Genomic DNA, 18382 nt, shown 5'->3' with positions numbered 1-18382 from the left:
GTGTGTATGAGCGTGTGTTCATGTCTGTATTAATGTTTAACTTAAACAAAGATGTCTATGATAACAGCAAGTAGAAAGATGACCTTTTGAATCCCTCTTGTTTTTATGGAAACAATTGTAACAATTTCAATCCTTTTTACTTGTTTAAATTTTTTTTTATTTGTTTCCAATGCACAATAACTTTTCAAAAAACAATGAAGATCAAAACATCAGCAGTAAATGTCAGGTTTTTATTGTCGGCTGCCCAGAATCAAAAGGCAAATGGATTTCTTCCAGACTCTCTTCATCCATCCTGAAAACTTCAGTGAGGTTACAAAATCTAATATTCAATATTGGATCACTGCATATTTATTGTTCTTTCATTGTCCATGACATAAAAAGAAATCGAATAATAAAAATTAATATAAAGGGATTTAGGATTACTGGAGGAGATCAGCATCAGCACAACTGAAGTAGAACAACTTGATGGATGGGCGAAAGTATGTTAAAGGTGCCTATTGAATGCCATGTCTTTTTTTGATTATAAAGCAGATTGAAGTGCTATGCAAAATACTGTGAAAGTATCAAAACACTCAATCCACAGAGAAATGCACACAGCCCTTTCCTCTTTGGGAGACAAGACGAGAAAATGGAGCGTTTCAGACCGAAGGTGAATACAGGTATATTCAGCCAGAAATATGTATGAGTATGAGGAAAAAAATTTGATTTTTGAACATTAAAGCATGTCAAAATGTTCCAGTAGAAACCTAAAATAAAAATATCAACCTGAAAATAAGCATAATATAATGCAATACCTTTAACTTAAAATAAAAGCAAATTACAACATTAACTACTAGAATGTGCACTATATGAATATATATGACTTTAAACCGTGCATGTGTGCGTCCAGGTGTCAGCCAGACAGACGACCACTATTCAACTGTGAAAAAGGTGCTGCTTATCAGCGCACTGCAATAAAAACAGACAATGTGGCCATTCTTCTACTGTGTGTGTGTGTGTGTGTGTGTGTGTGTGTGTGTGTGTGTGTGTGTGTGTGTGTGTGTGTGTGTGTGTGTGTGTGTGTGTGTGTGTGTGTGTGTGTGTGTGTGTGTGTGTGTGTGTGTGTGTGTGTGTGTGTGTGTGTGTGTGTGGTGGCAGTGCCCTTTCTGCACTATAGTTCTGTAACCAATCAGTGTTATATGTGATGGAACTAATGCTTGTTTAAATGGACTTGTAGGGTGTGTGGTTCTGTGTGTGTTGCTGGTCCCTCATCAGGCCCTTATTAACTCCAAGTGACCTTTGAAGAGGTGCTGATGGGTGTGTGTGGGACTGAGCCAAGTTTCTCCCCCGTCTCCTCTTCCACCATCCCTTTTTGTCTTGTCAACTTTGAGTTCACTGCTTTACCACATAGTGTTATGAAACCTGCTCATTGTTTCCCTCTAAGCTGCATGTAATAAAGCTGGTTCACCACTTTCTCCACCTGACTGGATGGAATTTGAATTTTTAGCTTCATGTTTATCATGTTTGATCACTCACAAAGAATCTGTAGGGTTAAAAACAAAGGCAGTCCTGTCCATCACATGTCTACCCATTACACTTCCCTTCTTGTTTCTGTCATTCCACAGTCCAGAGACAGAGAGTGCACTATCTCCACAATCAGCTGGAAATGGGTCATCACTCTACTGGCGTTCACGCTTCGAGCGATATCCAAAAGTCTCCACAAATTTCGGGAAATATGGGCGGAAGACGTTAAACATTGTAGTGTCAGAATTGATCCATCTTATATTTTGGAGAACAAAGAAGCCAAATGTTTTTATTGCAGTGAATTCGTTGTGTATGCATCTGGGGTGATTAAGGTCTGGGTGGTTTTCATAAAGTTAGTCGGTTACATTGCAGCCTGCTGTCTGTCTGCGTCACCCCTTCACTTTTCAACATTAAATACTGCTTTTGTAGCCCAGGCTTTGTGTAAAGCTGTGCCCAGTGTGGATCTGGAAGATTTTGGCATTGCAAAGAGAGTGACTGAGGTTTCACCCCTTTTTCCCTCTGGAAGGAGAAATTAAGGTGCAAGGCAGCAGGCCATGTGCACTCTCACAATCCTTTAAGTACTCATGTTTTTAAAAAAAAAAAGAAAAAAAACCCTGCAACTTAATGAGAACCATTTCAAAGTAACCTAAATTGTCTCAACTTGTATTTTCTGTCTGCGCAATTGCCTGACTGGATCTGACTTTCCAGTGGGAACCATTGAATCTGTCAAATGTGACAATGCAAACCACTTTCCAATACGTTTCTATTTTTAAATGGAAAACTGTTGAGCACTGCACAGACCAGGAGAGTATGTAGCTCTGTATAGAATCAAGTGTGTAATGCCATTTTTTCACTGCATGGCATGGCTCGACTCTCTCTTCCATCCAAAATCTATCCAAAAGTTGTGGATACTAACTGGAACTTGTTCTGAGCGAGCTGTGCAGATACTAGAAGCTGGAGTTAAAACACTGCAGATCACTGACTGCTCAGAGAGGATCATCATCGCAAGACACAGGACATCCTGCACAAATCTATCATTTTTGAAAGCCAAGCTACCGTCAGTACCACAGATTTTTTTATCCACCCGTTCAGGTTTTAACGACGAAGTGCAGACTGTCCTCTGTTTTGGTTGTAAAAGGATTCAGCGAGTGTCGCGTTGAAGGCCTTCGTGATTGTGGTCACCGCAGGGCTGTACACTGTATAAGTATGCATGTATGTATGCATATGTGTTTCCTCAACCAAACATTTTGTGATGAAGTCAGAAAAAGATGGATGTGGAAAGTCTGCACTTCATAATGATAAAGAAATGGCACGTTTCACAGAAATATTCTTTATAAAAATTTCAAATATATTTTATTCATTTACTTTTTTGTAAAACAAAGATGTATTTCAGTAACAGAACTACTTACAGGTTAACTGATTAGAAAATATTGTCAAAGTTAAATTTTTTAGCTTTTACTGCTATGGCAACGGTGAATTCAGGTGCTATGTCTGTATGTATGATTCCTGCTTTCATACAATAAAAGGTTTAAATGAAGCAAATTCAAAAATTTAAGTAAAAAACAAATAAACATTTAAAGAGTGATAGTTAAAAAACAACGAGTACCAGAGACTTATCAACCCAACGTTGTTGGTTCTGTCCAGAGTCTCTTTCTCTCTCTTTCTTTCTTTTTTTTTCTCCACTTGTTCTCCGGAAGATGTCTTCTCTGCCTTGACCTCCTTCTCCCTCCAGTTGATAAGCAAAAAATATTCAAGTTTCCCTCTATTACGCCACAGAAGAACATTGCTGTACAAAGTCAGTGGAAGCATCATCCAGTCTGTTTTGTTCCATCGGTCTTCTTTCCCAGCAGGGGTAAAAGAAAAAAGCCCATTTTTCTAATCATCTAGCATTCATCTGAATTACCTACTTTTTTTACATTATTAAAATATACAGTTAAGTGGATCATCTACATGTCTCTGCTTTGATGTTGTTTCTGGGACCTATGTGCCAGTGTGTGCACTGGCGCACTGCACAGCCCGCATGTGCTGTAGCGTATCATTTCTCTCAGCTCTTGTTACACTGAAATATACCATTCCTTCCCACTCAGTTCTCTTTCCATTCTGTCTGTCTTTAATCATTACATTATCAAACATATTCTCCCTCCGATAGTAGCCTCAAATCTCTAGGTTTTCATTTATTAACGCCACTGTCTTGATAAAGTTGCTGTAAGATATCATATAAGTCATTTGTTCTACTGAAGAGGAAAGTAGAATTGTTAAGGAAGATTCTATTAAATCGCAGCGAGTCAATTAAAATGTCTGTTTGTCTTTGGGAAACAAATTAATATCACCCAAATTGTTAAAATCTGCAAAAAAATAAATCTGTGGTTTCTTTTCGGCTTTTATTATAAGGAGGGGGCTGCAGAGTTTGCAGCTTTCCGCCTCTCCAACATTAACATGTCTGATTCATCTAAGCAGATCAGGATGACCCCCTTGACAGCCGGATTCACGTTAAAGCTAAGAAAATAAAAGCTTGGCTGCCCTGAAACCTGTTGCAGGACTATGTGGCAGCCTAGTAACAGATGTCACAGGGATCTGGGGTTCAGGGACGAAGAATTAGGATCTGTGTGGAAAAGGGTGGAATGTGGGGAGCGTTCATGGATTGTGCGAACAGTGCTTCGGGCCGCTTCACTGAAAGACCGTATGGTAGGTGGGACACTGATGGGACTTCATGTACTTGATGGCAAACTTGATCTCCTTGCTCTTCTTGTCCCACTTGTGAATGGACATGAGCAGCAGTTGCTGGTCAACTTTGCGGCCCATGATGAGGAAGTTGGAGCCCAGGCTGTCTAGCTGGGAGCACGGGCAGTTGGCACCATTCTTGATGTACAGGGTCAGTTTCTTTAGGTCCTTCTTCCTCAGCACGCCCTGCTTCAACACTTTCTTCTTCTTTTGTGCTGCAATCAGCTTCCGGTCACCCTTCTCCTTTTTCACCTCTTTGATCTTCATCCTAAGGGCTGAGGGAGAAGAAAAAGACAGATAGTTTAACTCAGTTCAACTTTTATTCTGTAAAACACGTATTTACAGCCAGAAGTTATTAATGTGTCACTCTGATTCTCCTGTTTCTTTCTACTTAACAGCTGTGACATTTATCCTTTCTGTAAACCAGCGCTGGGAGTGCTGTGCCAAAGAAGCAGCTATTTTACACCTCTCCTGAGTGTCATCAATTAAACTCTCCTGCAACATATAAAAACTGCATCCTGTGTGTTTGTGTGTGTGTGTTTGTGTGTGTGTGTGTGTGTGTGTTTGTGTGTAACCTGTGGAAACCTCATAAATGAAAAGGAGGACATGTTTTTGGAGTTAGAACCTATTTTTGAAGTCAAGTCTTAAGCCCTTGAGCAGACCCAGAGCGAGACTCTAATTCAGCCCGGGAGTGCCTCAGACTATGAGCCCACTATCTATATGTATATATACTTTAAATATATATACATGTACCTTTCTGTATATGGTCCCCCTCTCTAGAGCCGAAGCAGTGCTTCTCCTGCAGCCAGAAGCTGAGCTTTGCCTTACTGCTTCTTTGTCTACTGCTTCACATGTAGTAAAGTTCCTATTCTTACAGGCGCCCCCGTCCCCCTGATCTGCCTTCAGCCCGTGTCTTACGCTCTCACTGGCTCCTATAGTCCCAGACAGCTCCATATATTTAGCCGGCTGGATATCTGCAGACATTGCTGGTGCTGAGCCAACCCCAATCTGCCTCCCATCTGGGGCTTTTGTCGGGGAACTCCAAAAGCTGTCGGTAAGCTAAAAATCAGGTCTAAAGTTGGGTGGGAAATAGGCATTAAACCTTTCACAACTTAGTGTTTGTTTGAATGCACTAGACCAAGTCCTTTCAGTGATATGACCTAATAATTAAAATTTGCAAGCTGTTTGGGTATGTCTTTTTCCTTTCCAAACGTCAAATCTTGGGAACTGCATGTTTTTGCCCTGAAGTCAAGTTTTAAGGGAGTTAGGTTTAAATGAAGTCATGTCTCAGGTCCTTTATTTTTTGGACCTAACTCTCTTTCCCTGTTTCAAGTCTTAGGTCTTAATCTCTGGTTATAACATATGCAATGTTTACTACACTTGTGATCTGTGATCACTATGCAACAAGTCAGATGTATTCAGTTTTGACGTCTCATGTTCCTCTGTTGTGATGACTTTGTGCTTACAGTCTTGTATTTTTACAACACAAAATACAGAACAGATGACCACTGTAAACTTTTTTTGGTATATGCTGATTTTGGTTACAGCAAACTCCGGTTTATCAACTTAATGAAGTACTGACTTGTATCTTCCATCGAGCCTTGTGTTTATAAGTTTCATGTGAGAGATTAAAATTGAACTGCCAAGCATTTGAGAGAGGAATTCTCTGGGTGAACATTTTGACAGGTGAAATTAATCACGGGCCGGGCAAAGGGGTCGGTATGAAACAACGCTATGTACCCAAGCCTGTTGGAAGATCGCCATTTCACTTCTCGCCTGCATAAACATCCCTCGGTACACTCTGATACATATACAGTACATGCGAAGCGATAGCATGTTCGAGAAGGAATGCGTGTGTTGAGTTGCCTCTCATCTGCGTCCTGATTCACATCCAGCTCCTTCACTGAGGCTGTGTGTCTGTGTGCTGCATTTGCGTGCCTGAGCGCGTGTTTCTTGTATTCTGTGAATGAATGCATTCATGTGCATGTGTGTGTGTGTCTGTAAAGATAGGAAGGATAAAATAATTTCCCTCCCTGCTTCACTTTGAATGCCCACTCATATTTACCCATAAGTGATGCTGCGGGGCCCACAGCGCAGCCTGGCCAGTGTCCTTGTGACAAGCTGTGCCCACGTCTTTATACAAACTCACTTTCTTTAAAGTGAGCAGAAGGGGCATAGAGGTAGAGAGAAACGGAGAGAAGAGTGTGCTGTCATACTGAGGAGAAACAGGTTTTCTTTAAGCAAGCAACCTCCCCTATCAACCAGGTGTGGGCTTCATGTCCGTGCCCTGCCAGACTCACTTCTCTCCTCCTTTTATTTTCTACACTGTGGTTTGTGCTAGGATGCAGGATGGTACAGCAAGGAATGTGGAGCGATCAAACATCAAAAGTAGACCGTAATAAAACACGAAGTAGGATATTCTCTGAGGGCGAACAGTGTCCAAAGATGACGCTTGGGATGAAGCTGTAATCAGCTATCACCCTATAGAATAACAGTGGAGAGTCATTCTTGCCTTGATCTCCAGATCCATACATCAGGGTTATCTTGGCTCATCCTCATCCAGTCACAAACATTTATAGCCAATAAAATATCCATCTTTGGCTCTCTATCTGCTTCCCATGTAACCATGTTTTATTCTAATAGATCGAAAGAATCCAATCCCCGAAAAAAACAGTCTCATCTATGAAGATTGAGATATCTTATCCTGAAATTAATCAGACAAATAAATATCTATGATTTGGTGGAGTCATGATTAATTATGGGAGATAAGCCTACGATTTGGCTGCAGCTCGGAGCGTGAGCAATGTGCACAAAGATGAATTTGTTCTTGTTAGGTCATGTTCTACATATTCAGGCCATTTCGTGTGTGTGTGTGTGTGTGTGTGTGTGTGTGTGTGTGTGTGTGTGTGTGTGTGCGTGTGTGTGTGTGTGTGTGTGTCTGTGTGTGTTTTTGTGTGTGTGTGTGTGTGTGTGTGTTTGTGTGTGTGTGTGTGTGGGGGGGGGGGGGGGGGGGTATGTGTGTGGGCCCAGGAGATAGTTTGCGAAACTCAGTCCCTTTTAAACCGCAGACATTTGCTCTGTTGGACATAGAAATATGGTTTTCAGCACCAGTCTGGCCGACATTTCATTTAGAATTACACAATTCTCAATAATCTCTCCAGAAACACCAGCCATGTTCTTCATGAGTCTCCCAAGTTATGATTTGATTTTGTCACCATTTCGAGTAGAGTCTTTGAGAATCTTTTGAGCAGAGAAAATAGAGAGCAGTATATCATTAACTCTAAAGGCTGGGGCAATAGCCCATGCAAGCAGAAATTCAGCTGCTGTGGAGTATGATGGGCCAAAAGCCTCGATGAGCACAAATAATGGAATAATTATGTTCTGGCTTCGTGTATAGGTCATTACTGTGGTGAAACTGGAATGCTGGGAAGTAGAAAGTTTTGAAAATTTCATTGAATGGACATCGAGGTTATATAAATGTCTCCGTTTATGAGAAGAAAAGGGTATACGTTGCAGAGGGAATAGTACAAAATTAATGTGTGTTCTGTTTGTTCAGAACAGAATATGTGGTTGATCAGAAGAGACTGAAACATTAATATGTAATACAAAAAATCCCTAAGTCCAATTCTTTTTATAATATTACATTTTTTATTATGTGTAATGTATATTATGTCCACTAACCCTTTAAGTGTTGTGGTACTGGTGTCATTTTTGTTTTTTAAAAACTATGTCATTTGGAAATACAAACGTCTTTAAGGTAATAAAGAACTGTGTGCATATTACTTTAATGTTGATGGGTGTTTTTATTGACAGTACTGTACATCCGTATGAGAGATCATTTAGAAATAGTCCTGCTATTACCTTTGCTGTCCTACAAAATTAAATATTATTACAATATCAGTGGTGGACAGGTAGACTTCTAACAGAAACTGCGGCTTCTATTGTAATTTTCTTAAATTTATAGGCAAAACAAATGTCCTTAAATGTTAGAGCTGGTACATACAATAAATAGATGATGAAATAAGTAGCTGTGCCTTAAATTCTTTCTTTTTTTTTCGTGGGAAAGGCTTGTAAATCCTAATTCACGCAGTTGCACTTGTCATTTGATAAATTAATTGTGTGCAAAACGCAATCGCTGCTGGCCCATCAGTCACTCACAAAGTCACTCGCTACATTTGGCGGGCTGTAGATTCTCCACAAGAGGGGGCTGTTCAACCCAACCTGAAGCTACCCCGTGCCAGCAAATTTAGCAGTCGATGTCGCCACCTACAGGAAAAGAAGGCGATAGCTGCTGCAATTTTAACTTTTGTGCCACCTGCAGGCAACGGGTGTTGTACCTGTATTTTTTCTCCTTTGGGCCCCGCAAAGACAGCCTAGCTCTGCTGTGCATTAAACTGCTCCCCTGAACTGTACTGTTATGTACTGTATTATACTGTAAATGCATCAATATATATGCACGCTTTATTTTCTGGTACTTACCAAAGTCACTGGCACAGTAATGCTCCATGATGTTGTCTGCTTTCAGTTCATTGTCACATGGAGGGCACACCTTGGACACTGAGGGGACAGAAAAGCATTTGTCATTGGAACCTTTACATAATCACATTTAATATGGTTCTATTAGGGCCAGATTAGCTAATATCTAATGGCCGAGTTGAGGTCAGTGTTAGTTGTGTGTGTGTCTAGCAGAAATACAGTCAGCAAAACCAAAGCCGTGTCGGTATGAAATCGTTAAGCCCTGAGAACTTTTGAGGCACTTATTTGCAGCCCCCCTCTTCTTGTCAGAAGTTATTTGCTGCGGAGTGAATACACAGTCCAGCAAGCTGACTGATGTTTGCCCTGCAATTACACTGGACAAAATGTTTTTATTCTGGCCCTTGTATATTTTGGTGGTGCAGGCGTGGTCTTGGCTGTGCAGAAAGGTAAACGCTGCAGCAGCAGGAGCCACTGAACATGGTGAAAAGTGATTCAGTACACAGACACAGCCAGCACTTTGGCCACACAGCAACCACACATTGTGAAACAGCAAGGGGAAACCGAAGCAACAAGTTCAGTTTATTTTTAACTCAAAATTTATGGTCATGCCTGCTTTGCTCAAAAGCATGTTTAGCCTCACTAACTGTGGTTTGGGACTTTGTGATTGTTGTTATTGGGTACCCATGCAACATGAGAGAGAGGTACAGGCTCTACATTTTTTTTCCCTTTTGTTTACTGCACAAACTTGCTTGTTTCTACAGCGTAGATGGACAAACTATTTAAATATGATTAATTACCGTGACATTTTGACTCAAATTGAATATTCTTTCTTATTCTATCTACCATGCTACTTACAAATCTTCCTTTCAAAGCCCTCAATCTTATCTTTCTCTTTCTCTCTCTCTCTCTCTCTCTCTCACACACACACACACACACACACACACACACACACACACACACACACACACACACACACACACACACACACACACACACACACACACACACACACACACACACACACACACACACAACGTGCTTCATACCGCCTTGCAATTTTCTCCAAAAGCTCTTCAATATAAAACTTTATTATGTCAATTACTACATAAACTCCGTGTAATCCCTGAAGGGCTGGTTGTAGCTATACACATCTAATATCAGTCCACTCATCTACAAACCAGAGCTTTGGTTAATATTAGAAATGGTCAGGGAGAGAAGGATGTGGCATAGAAGTCTTTCCCACTCCACGTATATATATAAACACCTACAGGGTAGAGAAATATCATAAGTAGCCTATTTGGGAGGTCTACTTATAGGGGAGCAAATTTTTTCACTCCCCACAATATCCAAAATATGTTCCGATTTCTCCCCCCTCCCACTGTGTTTTCCTGTGTGTCTCACACTTACAAATACACACAGGATTATCCTAGCACAGTCCATCCCTGGCCCCTTGGGTTAAAAGTCAGGGTTCAAAGGTTATCACCTCAGCCCAAACCTCAGCGTCTCGGCAGATAATGAGAGGGGTCAAAGTTTAGTATGCTTCACTGCTCGGGTCGTGGGGAGGTGAACCCCCTAACCACCACTGGGGTCTGTGTATGTGTGTATGCGCTCATTCGTATATGTGTGTCGGAGGGAGTTGAACCATGTTCTTGAAGAGCAACTGCCAGTTTTTTCTCCTCTGAGGGTCCCCATGCATTCATAAGAGGAAGACCTGCGAGGCCTACAGGGTCAGGCCTCTTAATTGTTTGGTGCTGACATGAAGACTGGGACAAGAGCACGGAAACACAGGCACACACACACACACACACACACACACACACACACACACACACACACACACACACACACACACACACACACACACACACACACACACACACACACACACACACACACACACACACACACACACACACACACTGACACACGGATCAAGAGATGCCAAAACTCTGGATTTGTCTGTTTTGAATGATTCCCTTGAAGCTGTAACGTCTTATTCAGACTCCACGGTAATTCATTCTGGTTTCACAGGGGTGGTATGTTGGCAGGAGGCCCAGTTGCGTTGATGCCAGAGCATGTGTCAGGAGAAAGCAGGCCCCTCCGTGAAACTTAGTTGAGCTTGGACCGAAAAACCACCATTTGGATGCCGCTGAGAAATCAATTAAACGACGACTGCCCTCATCACGGTCTTGTCTTCGTCGGGGGAATCACCGTCATGTTCTGATGGGAATCACTGCTGCGTTGCTTAGTGTGTGTGGGTTTTTTTCCTGGACACATTTCCACTCAGCAAATATTTTGACATTAGGTCATTCGTGTATTTTGCCATCATCTCAAAACAGTTTAGGAATTTATTACCATGTCATGTGATTGAATTGTAAAAATTATGTTCTTGCTTTGGTTGACTTTGGACTGGCTTCTTGCGTGCTGCTGGGTTATAGACTTAATCACAGAATCTAAATGTTCCTGTTCACAATGATGAATATTATGATATTGTCCCTCAGAGCTGTTGTTATGGATGATGAGGCAGTTGCTGGGCATTATGACCAAAAATGTGTATCACAGGATTATTTATGATTCTGGCGGTTTTACGGTACATCATGGTACTTTTTATTGATTTTTTTTTTGGCATGACCTTATTATAGGTTTATAGTGGTTATAGTATTCTATTGTCAGGAATAGATAGAAAATAACAAACATGCCATTGTGTGGAGTAATTTTGTAAATGTACAATTATTAGTGTTACCAATTGCTGTGTGCCATGGTGTCAGTTCTGGGTTATTACCGGTATTGCTTTCACCTTGCAAGTGTGTGTGTGTGTGTGTGTGTGTGTGTGTGTGTGTGTGTGTGTGTGTGTCTGGTGCGTGTGTCACCATGTGGCCCTGAAGACACCTGCTGTAGTGGGAACTACCACAAAGGCAGTTTTTTTGTGCAGGTGTTTATACGTCTGTCTGTCTACGGCTAGGATTTTTAAATAAAAAATGGACTTGTACATATAGCGCCTTTCTAGTCTTCTGACCACTCAAGGCGCTTTTAACAACTTCTCACATTATTCACACACACATTCATACACTGATGGCAGAGGGTATCTACCAATCATCTAATCTAATCATTCAAACCACATTCGCACACCCATGCACAGCAAGGGGAGCAATCTGGAGTCCAGTGTCTTGCCCAAGGACACTCCTTCCAACCATGCAAGATACAGTCACTAAACGTTAAAGGGTGTGTAGTCGAATTCAAAATTAAGGTAACATTTAAAGATGGGTGTGGTGCCAGCAAGGGTGCCAGTAGTAGGGGATATGGCTCTTTGCTGCCTATTGAAGAGCTATGGCAATTGTTTCAGTTGTGCACGGGTATGATGGTATATGAATACATATCAAAAACATATCGAACGGGGAATTAAAACCGGTAACGCCCAGCACTATTTGGGAGTTGATGATTAAGGGTAAAGGGAAAAGGATGATGGGAGCAGGGCAAGTACGGAGGTGGTCTGTTGTAAAGCCCTGCTGTTAACCTTCAAACAGCAAACCAGAGTGTAAATGACGTGCGACAAGAGTCCAGCAATTTAACTGCACAGCTTCATATAGTCATAGCTTTGAGGTTGAGATGACTTTCTCCATTTCAATCTCCCTCCCCTGCAGTATCTTTAGTCTATAGACTTAAACCTTTTAAACTTACTTGAAAAAACTTGATGTTAATGATAAATACATGTGAAAAGTAATTTGTCAACTAATGACATGTTTTGGAAGAGAAAGCCGTAAAGCAATGTCTTTGTGCACTTATGTGAAATGCTATCTCTGAAATCTTTTCCACTGTGACCTCCAAAATCATGACATCACAATGATGGTATCGTCATTGTGTTGTAATTAGTGGGTGCAGTAGGAAATTGCTGTACGTTTATTTAAGTTTCACTAAGTGACACTATCACATTTTGTGTTTGCAGCGTTTCACAAAGTTGCTTAAAATTTATTTCACAATCTGTATCTTAAATACAGTTTGTGCAAAGTTACATGCTTCTGCTTACTTTATCTTTATACTCACACACACACGCACACACAAAAATCTTCACACCAAAGATGATTAGATCCGACAATATCGTCATCCAACCCCTGCCGTGTCGTGTGCATCATCCCCTGCAGCCTGAGCATCAAGGCAACTTTTGTTGAAAGAAAGTTCCACTAAAGTATGCACGGGTCACTATCTCATGCCTCATTTGGGCCCGTAAAGTTACGAGCAGCAACACTTATGAGATAAAACGGTACTGTGCCGGAGATGAAATGCAGCGTGTGATTTATGTCCGAGGTCTGTATAAATGTGGCATGCAGACGGACATAGGAGGACTTAAATACGACCTGCAGGCAGCCCCCGGGGCCCCTAAAACACAGCACGCTCCTCGCATCTGTAGGAATCCTATACAGAAGAGAAAATACATTCTCAAAAGGCCAAGGCAGTCGTCCATGCACGGAGCATTGGATCACATTTTCCCTTTCATATAGCAGCCAGGGCCACATGAGTAGCGCCCATTGTGCTGCTGGGGACCTGACAGTGCTGCCTGTCTCCTTTAGCACGGTTGTAACTTACACTAGCCGCATCATTGAGTACGGCGAGGACAGACAATATCTTTCACACCATGCAATTTCAATGACTTTCGCTGGACAACGTGCATATTGTCTTGAAGAGCATTTTCTGTGGAAACATGCAATTTGACTGATGGAGTTTACCCTTTATGCACTTAAACAGACAGAATCATACCTGTTGATTTGCTGATGCTGACAGCAGCTAAAAGTAACATCATTATATTGGGTGGAGATGATGGGTTGCATTAAGTTGGCTCTGCTCGACAGACAGAGCTCAGCTGGCCTTTTTTGCTCCCTGGATGCCTGGGCGCTCTTTTGTCGGCAGTCTACTTGTCTTCCCTGGTATAATATCTACGGACTTGTGTTTCACATAATCACACCCCATGGGCCCCTGTTTCACACACATGTACACATGCCAAAAAATCATCCACACACACAACCTGAGCTCAGGTGGCTGTGGTGTTCCTCTCAGTTTTGGCTATGACAGAGGGGTGGAAAGTGAATGTGACTCTGTACTGTTAGTTTCCACAGGCGTCCTCGAACCGTGCTATATCATGTAATTGCAGAATAGCTCAGATTGCAGCGGGGCCTCCTGGACAGGGAGAGCGGCAGGTAGAACAGCAGTTAATACCTTTGATTGATCCAACTTCCCAAGATTCACCTGGATTACCACAAGAAGCCTCATGATCCTGTGTGACGAGAATCATCCATGTCCTTTGACACTGAAGGATCCCAGGAAACTCACTTCTAACAGTTTTTACCTCAAATTCCTTTTTATCATTGCTGTGTGTGTTTGTGTGTGCAAGGGGTGTGCGTGTGTGCGTGCATGAGCCAAAAGTTTTGTCCTCAGGACGGCCTCATCGGCACATCTGAGAATCTTTGGTTCTTAACAAAATGTCAGTGCCTTCCGGCTAGAAGTGATACGGGTTCACTCTCCATTTTAAACACACACACACACACTCTCTCTCTCTCTCTCTCTCTCTCTCTCTCTCTCTCTCTCTCTCTCTCTCTCTCTCTCTCTCTCTCTCTCTCTCTCTCTCTCTCTCTCTCTCTCCCTCTCTCTATCTCTATCCATCTCTCTCTCTCTCACACAAACACACACACACAAACACACACACACACACACACACACACACACACACACACACACACACACACACACACACACTCAAATGGAATTGTTCACCTTAATTCTATAAAAACTGATGATGTATAGGGGTGGATGAAAATATGGGTTTAAGCATTTAATTTAACATGTTTCATGTTTATTCTCTCTGCAAAAACTTGCTTGATAAGAAAGACCCCTCTACATATTTGTGCTGTTCTTGCTTCACTCTCTGTAATTAAGCCTCCTCCGATCATTATTTGATTAGATAGGATCAACAACAGTTGCCTGTTTGAGAAGGTGACAGATGAAGTATAAGCCGCCTCCCTTACAGGCAGCATGTAAAAGAATGAGTTATGGCTCTGCAAAGCCAAAGTGTCACATAGTTGATCCTTGTCCTACAAAAACAGAACAGCCATTTTCCCTAATGGAATAAGTCAGCTCTGCATGAATTCACCAGAGAATCCTGAAACGATCTTTTTTTAACAGGGTTGATAGCTAGATATGTTTATGCTGTGAACGTTATTGATAAAAAACATAGATACGTCACACAACTTGTGATGATTGACAGGACTAAAATGATATTTTGGCATTTTTAGTGCTTTAGTAAATCACTATAATACTGTACATCAGGTTAAGGAAAACAAATTTTACTCTTTATATTAAATGATATATTAACATGCAGAAAAATTTCAACCAAAGTAGATAAGTAATGGTGATAAACGGTTAAAGGCAAGAGGTGGAATAATAAGAATAATAAACCGTTTTTCTTCGAGTCCTTATTGAAAGCGGAGAGGCAGAAACTTTTTGTGCTGCAAGAAGCAGCTTTTCTCCTATTCTATTCTAAACTCTGCTCCTCTTTACTCTCACGCTTCCCTCTCCTTTCATTCCTCTCCATTCGGCTCTGTCAGGGACAATCAGACTTCAGCCGTCCCCATTCTCTGCCTGCCTCTCTTGTCCTGTCATGTCCACTAATTAGTGGGAGCTCAGTAATTGGCCTTCTAGCTAATTGGCCTGCTGGCTGCCAGACCCAACAAAAAACCTAGCAGGCTGGGACACAGTGGGGACTGTCCCCCTCCACCGTCTAAAGACTCTCATCAACTCCTTCTCTCCCCCTCTCAGCACTGACTGCTTTTGTGAAGAGGCTGCTTAAGTAGTCGCGGTGCATACACACAAACACACACATGCACACACCTTTTCCTCCCTTTTTAATCCCACTCACCCTCTCTATTGACCCGTCTGTCTGTTCTCTTACTTGTTTCCTGTGAACATTTATATATTTAATTTTTTTGTGGATTAAATCTCTCAGAAACCACAGTGTACTAATTTCCCTTCTTATTTCATCATATTTGTTCATTTATTGACACTCTGCAGACCTGCTTGTGAGTTGCATGCGTGACAGCTTTGAAATAAGACATTCTCCATTCACTCAGTTGTTAGATTGATTGATTAGCTGTTGATGGATGTCTGCTGATAAAGTGTGTGTGTGTTTGTGTGTGTGTGTGTGTGTGTGTGTGTGTGTGTGTGTGTGTGTGTGTGTGTGTGTGTGTGTGTGTGTGTGTATAGCCTTTTCAGGTAAGATGTGTTTAACATCACAGCCCATTAATCTTAACTCGTGAGCGATCTGGCCGTCGGAGTCTCCCAGTCTCCTGTCTCTGTCCCTCCCTGAGGCTTATGTAGATGGCAGGGAGCCGTCCTGAACCAAACCATCCACTTACTCGAGAACTTCCCCCTGTAGCCTCTGTCAGCTCCCGTCTGTCTCACTGACTCTGGATAGTATCTCACTTAAACTTTCATCTATTGCCGTACGGGGAAACCACATGAGCCTCACAGCCGTTTTTGGGCTCTCGCTGTTTCTGACTGCAGGCTCTTGAACGCTCACCTGGCTTCATTGTGTTGTGAGTGGAGAGAGAGTCCTAAAATTAACAATACACTATTTGTATAGGAAAGGATTTGTATTTTCTTTTTTCATTTTTCTTTTTGCATTTGATAGCACAAGTCATACTATAGCAATGATTTTGTCTTTTTTATGACAATTGTTGCTTTTTTGTTAGCCCATGTATAATTAAATACATATTACTTATTGTCACTAGTACAATACATGTGTCATACCTCTTCATTAAAAGCTGATTTGTACAGTATAATGCATGTTTTGGATTGAATGTTAACAATTTACAGCATGCTTTTTATGCTGGAAAAGTTAGTTGTTTAAATAGTATTTATTGATTTATTCAACTTGAATTGATTTGAATGTGTTTACGGAGAATGTCACTTGACATTTTGTGTTTTGAGAGGACATTGAAATTAGAGTTTGTGCAAAATGTCAAGCTAACATTTTCCTTACTTTTTTAATCAACTTTTTAGGGTCCATACTATGGATAGGGATAGTCCATACTAATATGAAAGTTATTTACACTATTGTTGTCTTTTAACTTGTATGTGTGTGCAGAGGATTTTTGTGTGAGTATGCTTGAACGAGAGTGTGAGTTGGAGTAAGTGTATGTGCACATAACTGCCTACCTGGTGGCTGGGTCGCGTGGTTCCCAGTGAACTGCATGGGGATGCAGAGGTCGTTATCAATGGGAAACTTATCACAGGTCAGCATCTCTGGCCAGGGGAAGCCATAGGTCTCCATCACCGGAGCACAGCTGTCCCTCACGGCCTCACACAGGGAGCGGCACGGATAGATGGGCCTGTCCAGGCACACTGGTGCAAACAGCGAGCACAGGAAAACCTGGGTATCAGCATGGCACCGTTTGGCCAAGAGAGGCACCCAGCTGCCCGCCTGCTGCTTGACCTCTGGCATGGTCTCGTGGTCAAGGAGGTTGGGCAGCCTCATCTTCTTGTAGCCCACATTGTGGCACAGGCGCAGGTCAGCTGGTATTTCCACACACTGGGGCTGCTTGGTGTAGAAGCGGCCATTGTGGAAATTGTCCGACTGCCAGCTGTAGTAGTCGTACTCATCTGCAGCCGAGACGGTGAGGAGCAGGAGGAGGAGGGAGAAGAGCGACAGGCCCAGTGCCAAGCTGAAGGAGCCCTGGGTTAATGCCCACCTGGGGCTCTTTTGTCCGTGTGCCATGCCTCTCTGAGCCCGAACCAACAATTCAAGAAGGTTGTATCCAAAGTCTCCAAAGTGAAGACAAAATGCAGAGAGAAGAGAGAAACAAGTGGGGCAGACGTTCAAGCTGTAATCCCTTTTTTTGTCCTGAGTATGGACGCCGTGGATTGAAAACCAAGTGTTTAATTCCCTTCCTCCCTGGAGAGTCAGCCCTCTAAGCCTCCCTGAAACACCTCCCTGTGTGTGTGTATGTGTATGCCTCAGGTAGTGGAGTGGGGAGCCAGCAATCAAGGAAGGGTAAGCACACAAGTAGGACTGCTTATATTCTAACTTTCCCTGTTCACAATTTCCCACTCTCCTTCCCTCTCCCTCTCTTAGAACTGCTCTCTGTCTATCAGTCTGTAGCTGTAATGAGGAGTACCTTAGGTTTTAAGAGGCACTGGTAGCTGCTCTCTGAGGCTGCCTGCCCCCTAGCAGGCTCCCAGACCATTCACCTTCCTACTGGCCTCCCCTGCACTCACTCACAACAGCCTGAGCCAATTACAACCCTGGGGGAGGCTCCCACCGGCCTTCAGGACACTCCTCCTACCCCTTGTCTTGGACAAAACCCCTCCTCTACAACAAGTTCACAGGGAGAGAGAGGGAGAGAGAGAGAGAGAGAGAGAGAGAGAGAGAGAGAGAGAGAGAGAGAGAGAGAAACTGGCAAGTTTTTTATATTGATCGCTCTAATATGCACAAGATTCTTTGGTCAGAAACACACCCATAAACACTCATAGCACTGTCAACCTTTTAGTCATGCTGTTTTTCTAATGCATTTATAAACTTTCTACCCTACTTGCATTTACTCATCAGAGGTGTAACAACCTTCCTTCACATTGCTCCACACATAACAAATGATTTCTGTTTGCCATTCAAGCCTACTCACTTCATTGACTCAAAGCA

General features: G+C 42.2%; 1 protein-coding gene across 1 annotated transcript; it reads right to left on the bottom strand.

Annotated features, from left to right (window-relative positions):
- Positions 1-2830: 2830 nt before the first annotated feature.
- Positions 2831-17829, bottom strand: sfrp5 (secreted frizzled-related protein 5). The gene is made up of 3 exons (XM_083923432.1): positions 16903-17829; positions 8704-8781; positions 2831-4499 (listed from the first exon to the last, which is right to left on the bottom strand). Exons 1-3 carry the CDS (start codon positions 17459-17461, stop codon positions 4171-4173), a joined length of 966 nt encoding a protein of 321 aa, XP_083779558.1. The 5' UTR covers positions 17462-17829; the 3' UTR covers positions 2831-4170.
- Positions 17830-18382: the final 553 nt, after the last annotated feature.

This window comes from Echiichthys vipera (genome assembly GCF_963691815.1).
Source record: "Echiichthys vipera genome assembly, chromosome: 11".
NCBI lineage: Eukaryota > Metazoa > Chordata > Actinopteri > Perciformes > Trachinidae > Echiichthys > Echiichthys vipera.
This window is presented reverse-complemented; position numbering and strand designations above follow the sequence as displayed.

Bases quoted from the DNA above. Each gene is read 5' to 3' on its own strand.
- sfrp5 (XM_083923432.1), bottom strand. From the start codon at position 17,461: ATGGCACACGGACAAAAGAGCCCCAGGTGGGCATTAACCCAGGGCTCC. The intron at 8,782-16,902 runs GTAGGCAGTTAT...CTGTCCCCTCAG, and splicing joins CCACGCGACCCAGCCACCAG to TGTCCAAGGTGTGCCCTCCA. The intron at 4,500-8,703 runs GTAAGTACCAGA...CTTCTCCCTCAG, and splicing joins TTACTGTGCCAGTGACTTTG to CCCTTAGGATGAAGATCAAA.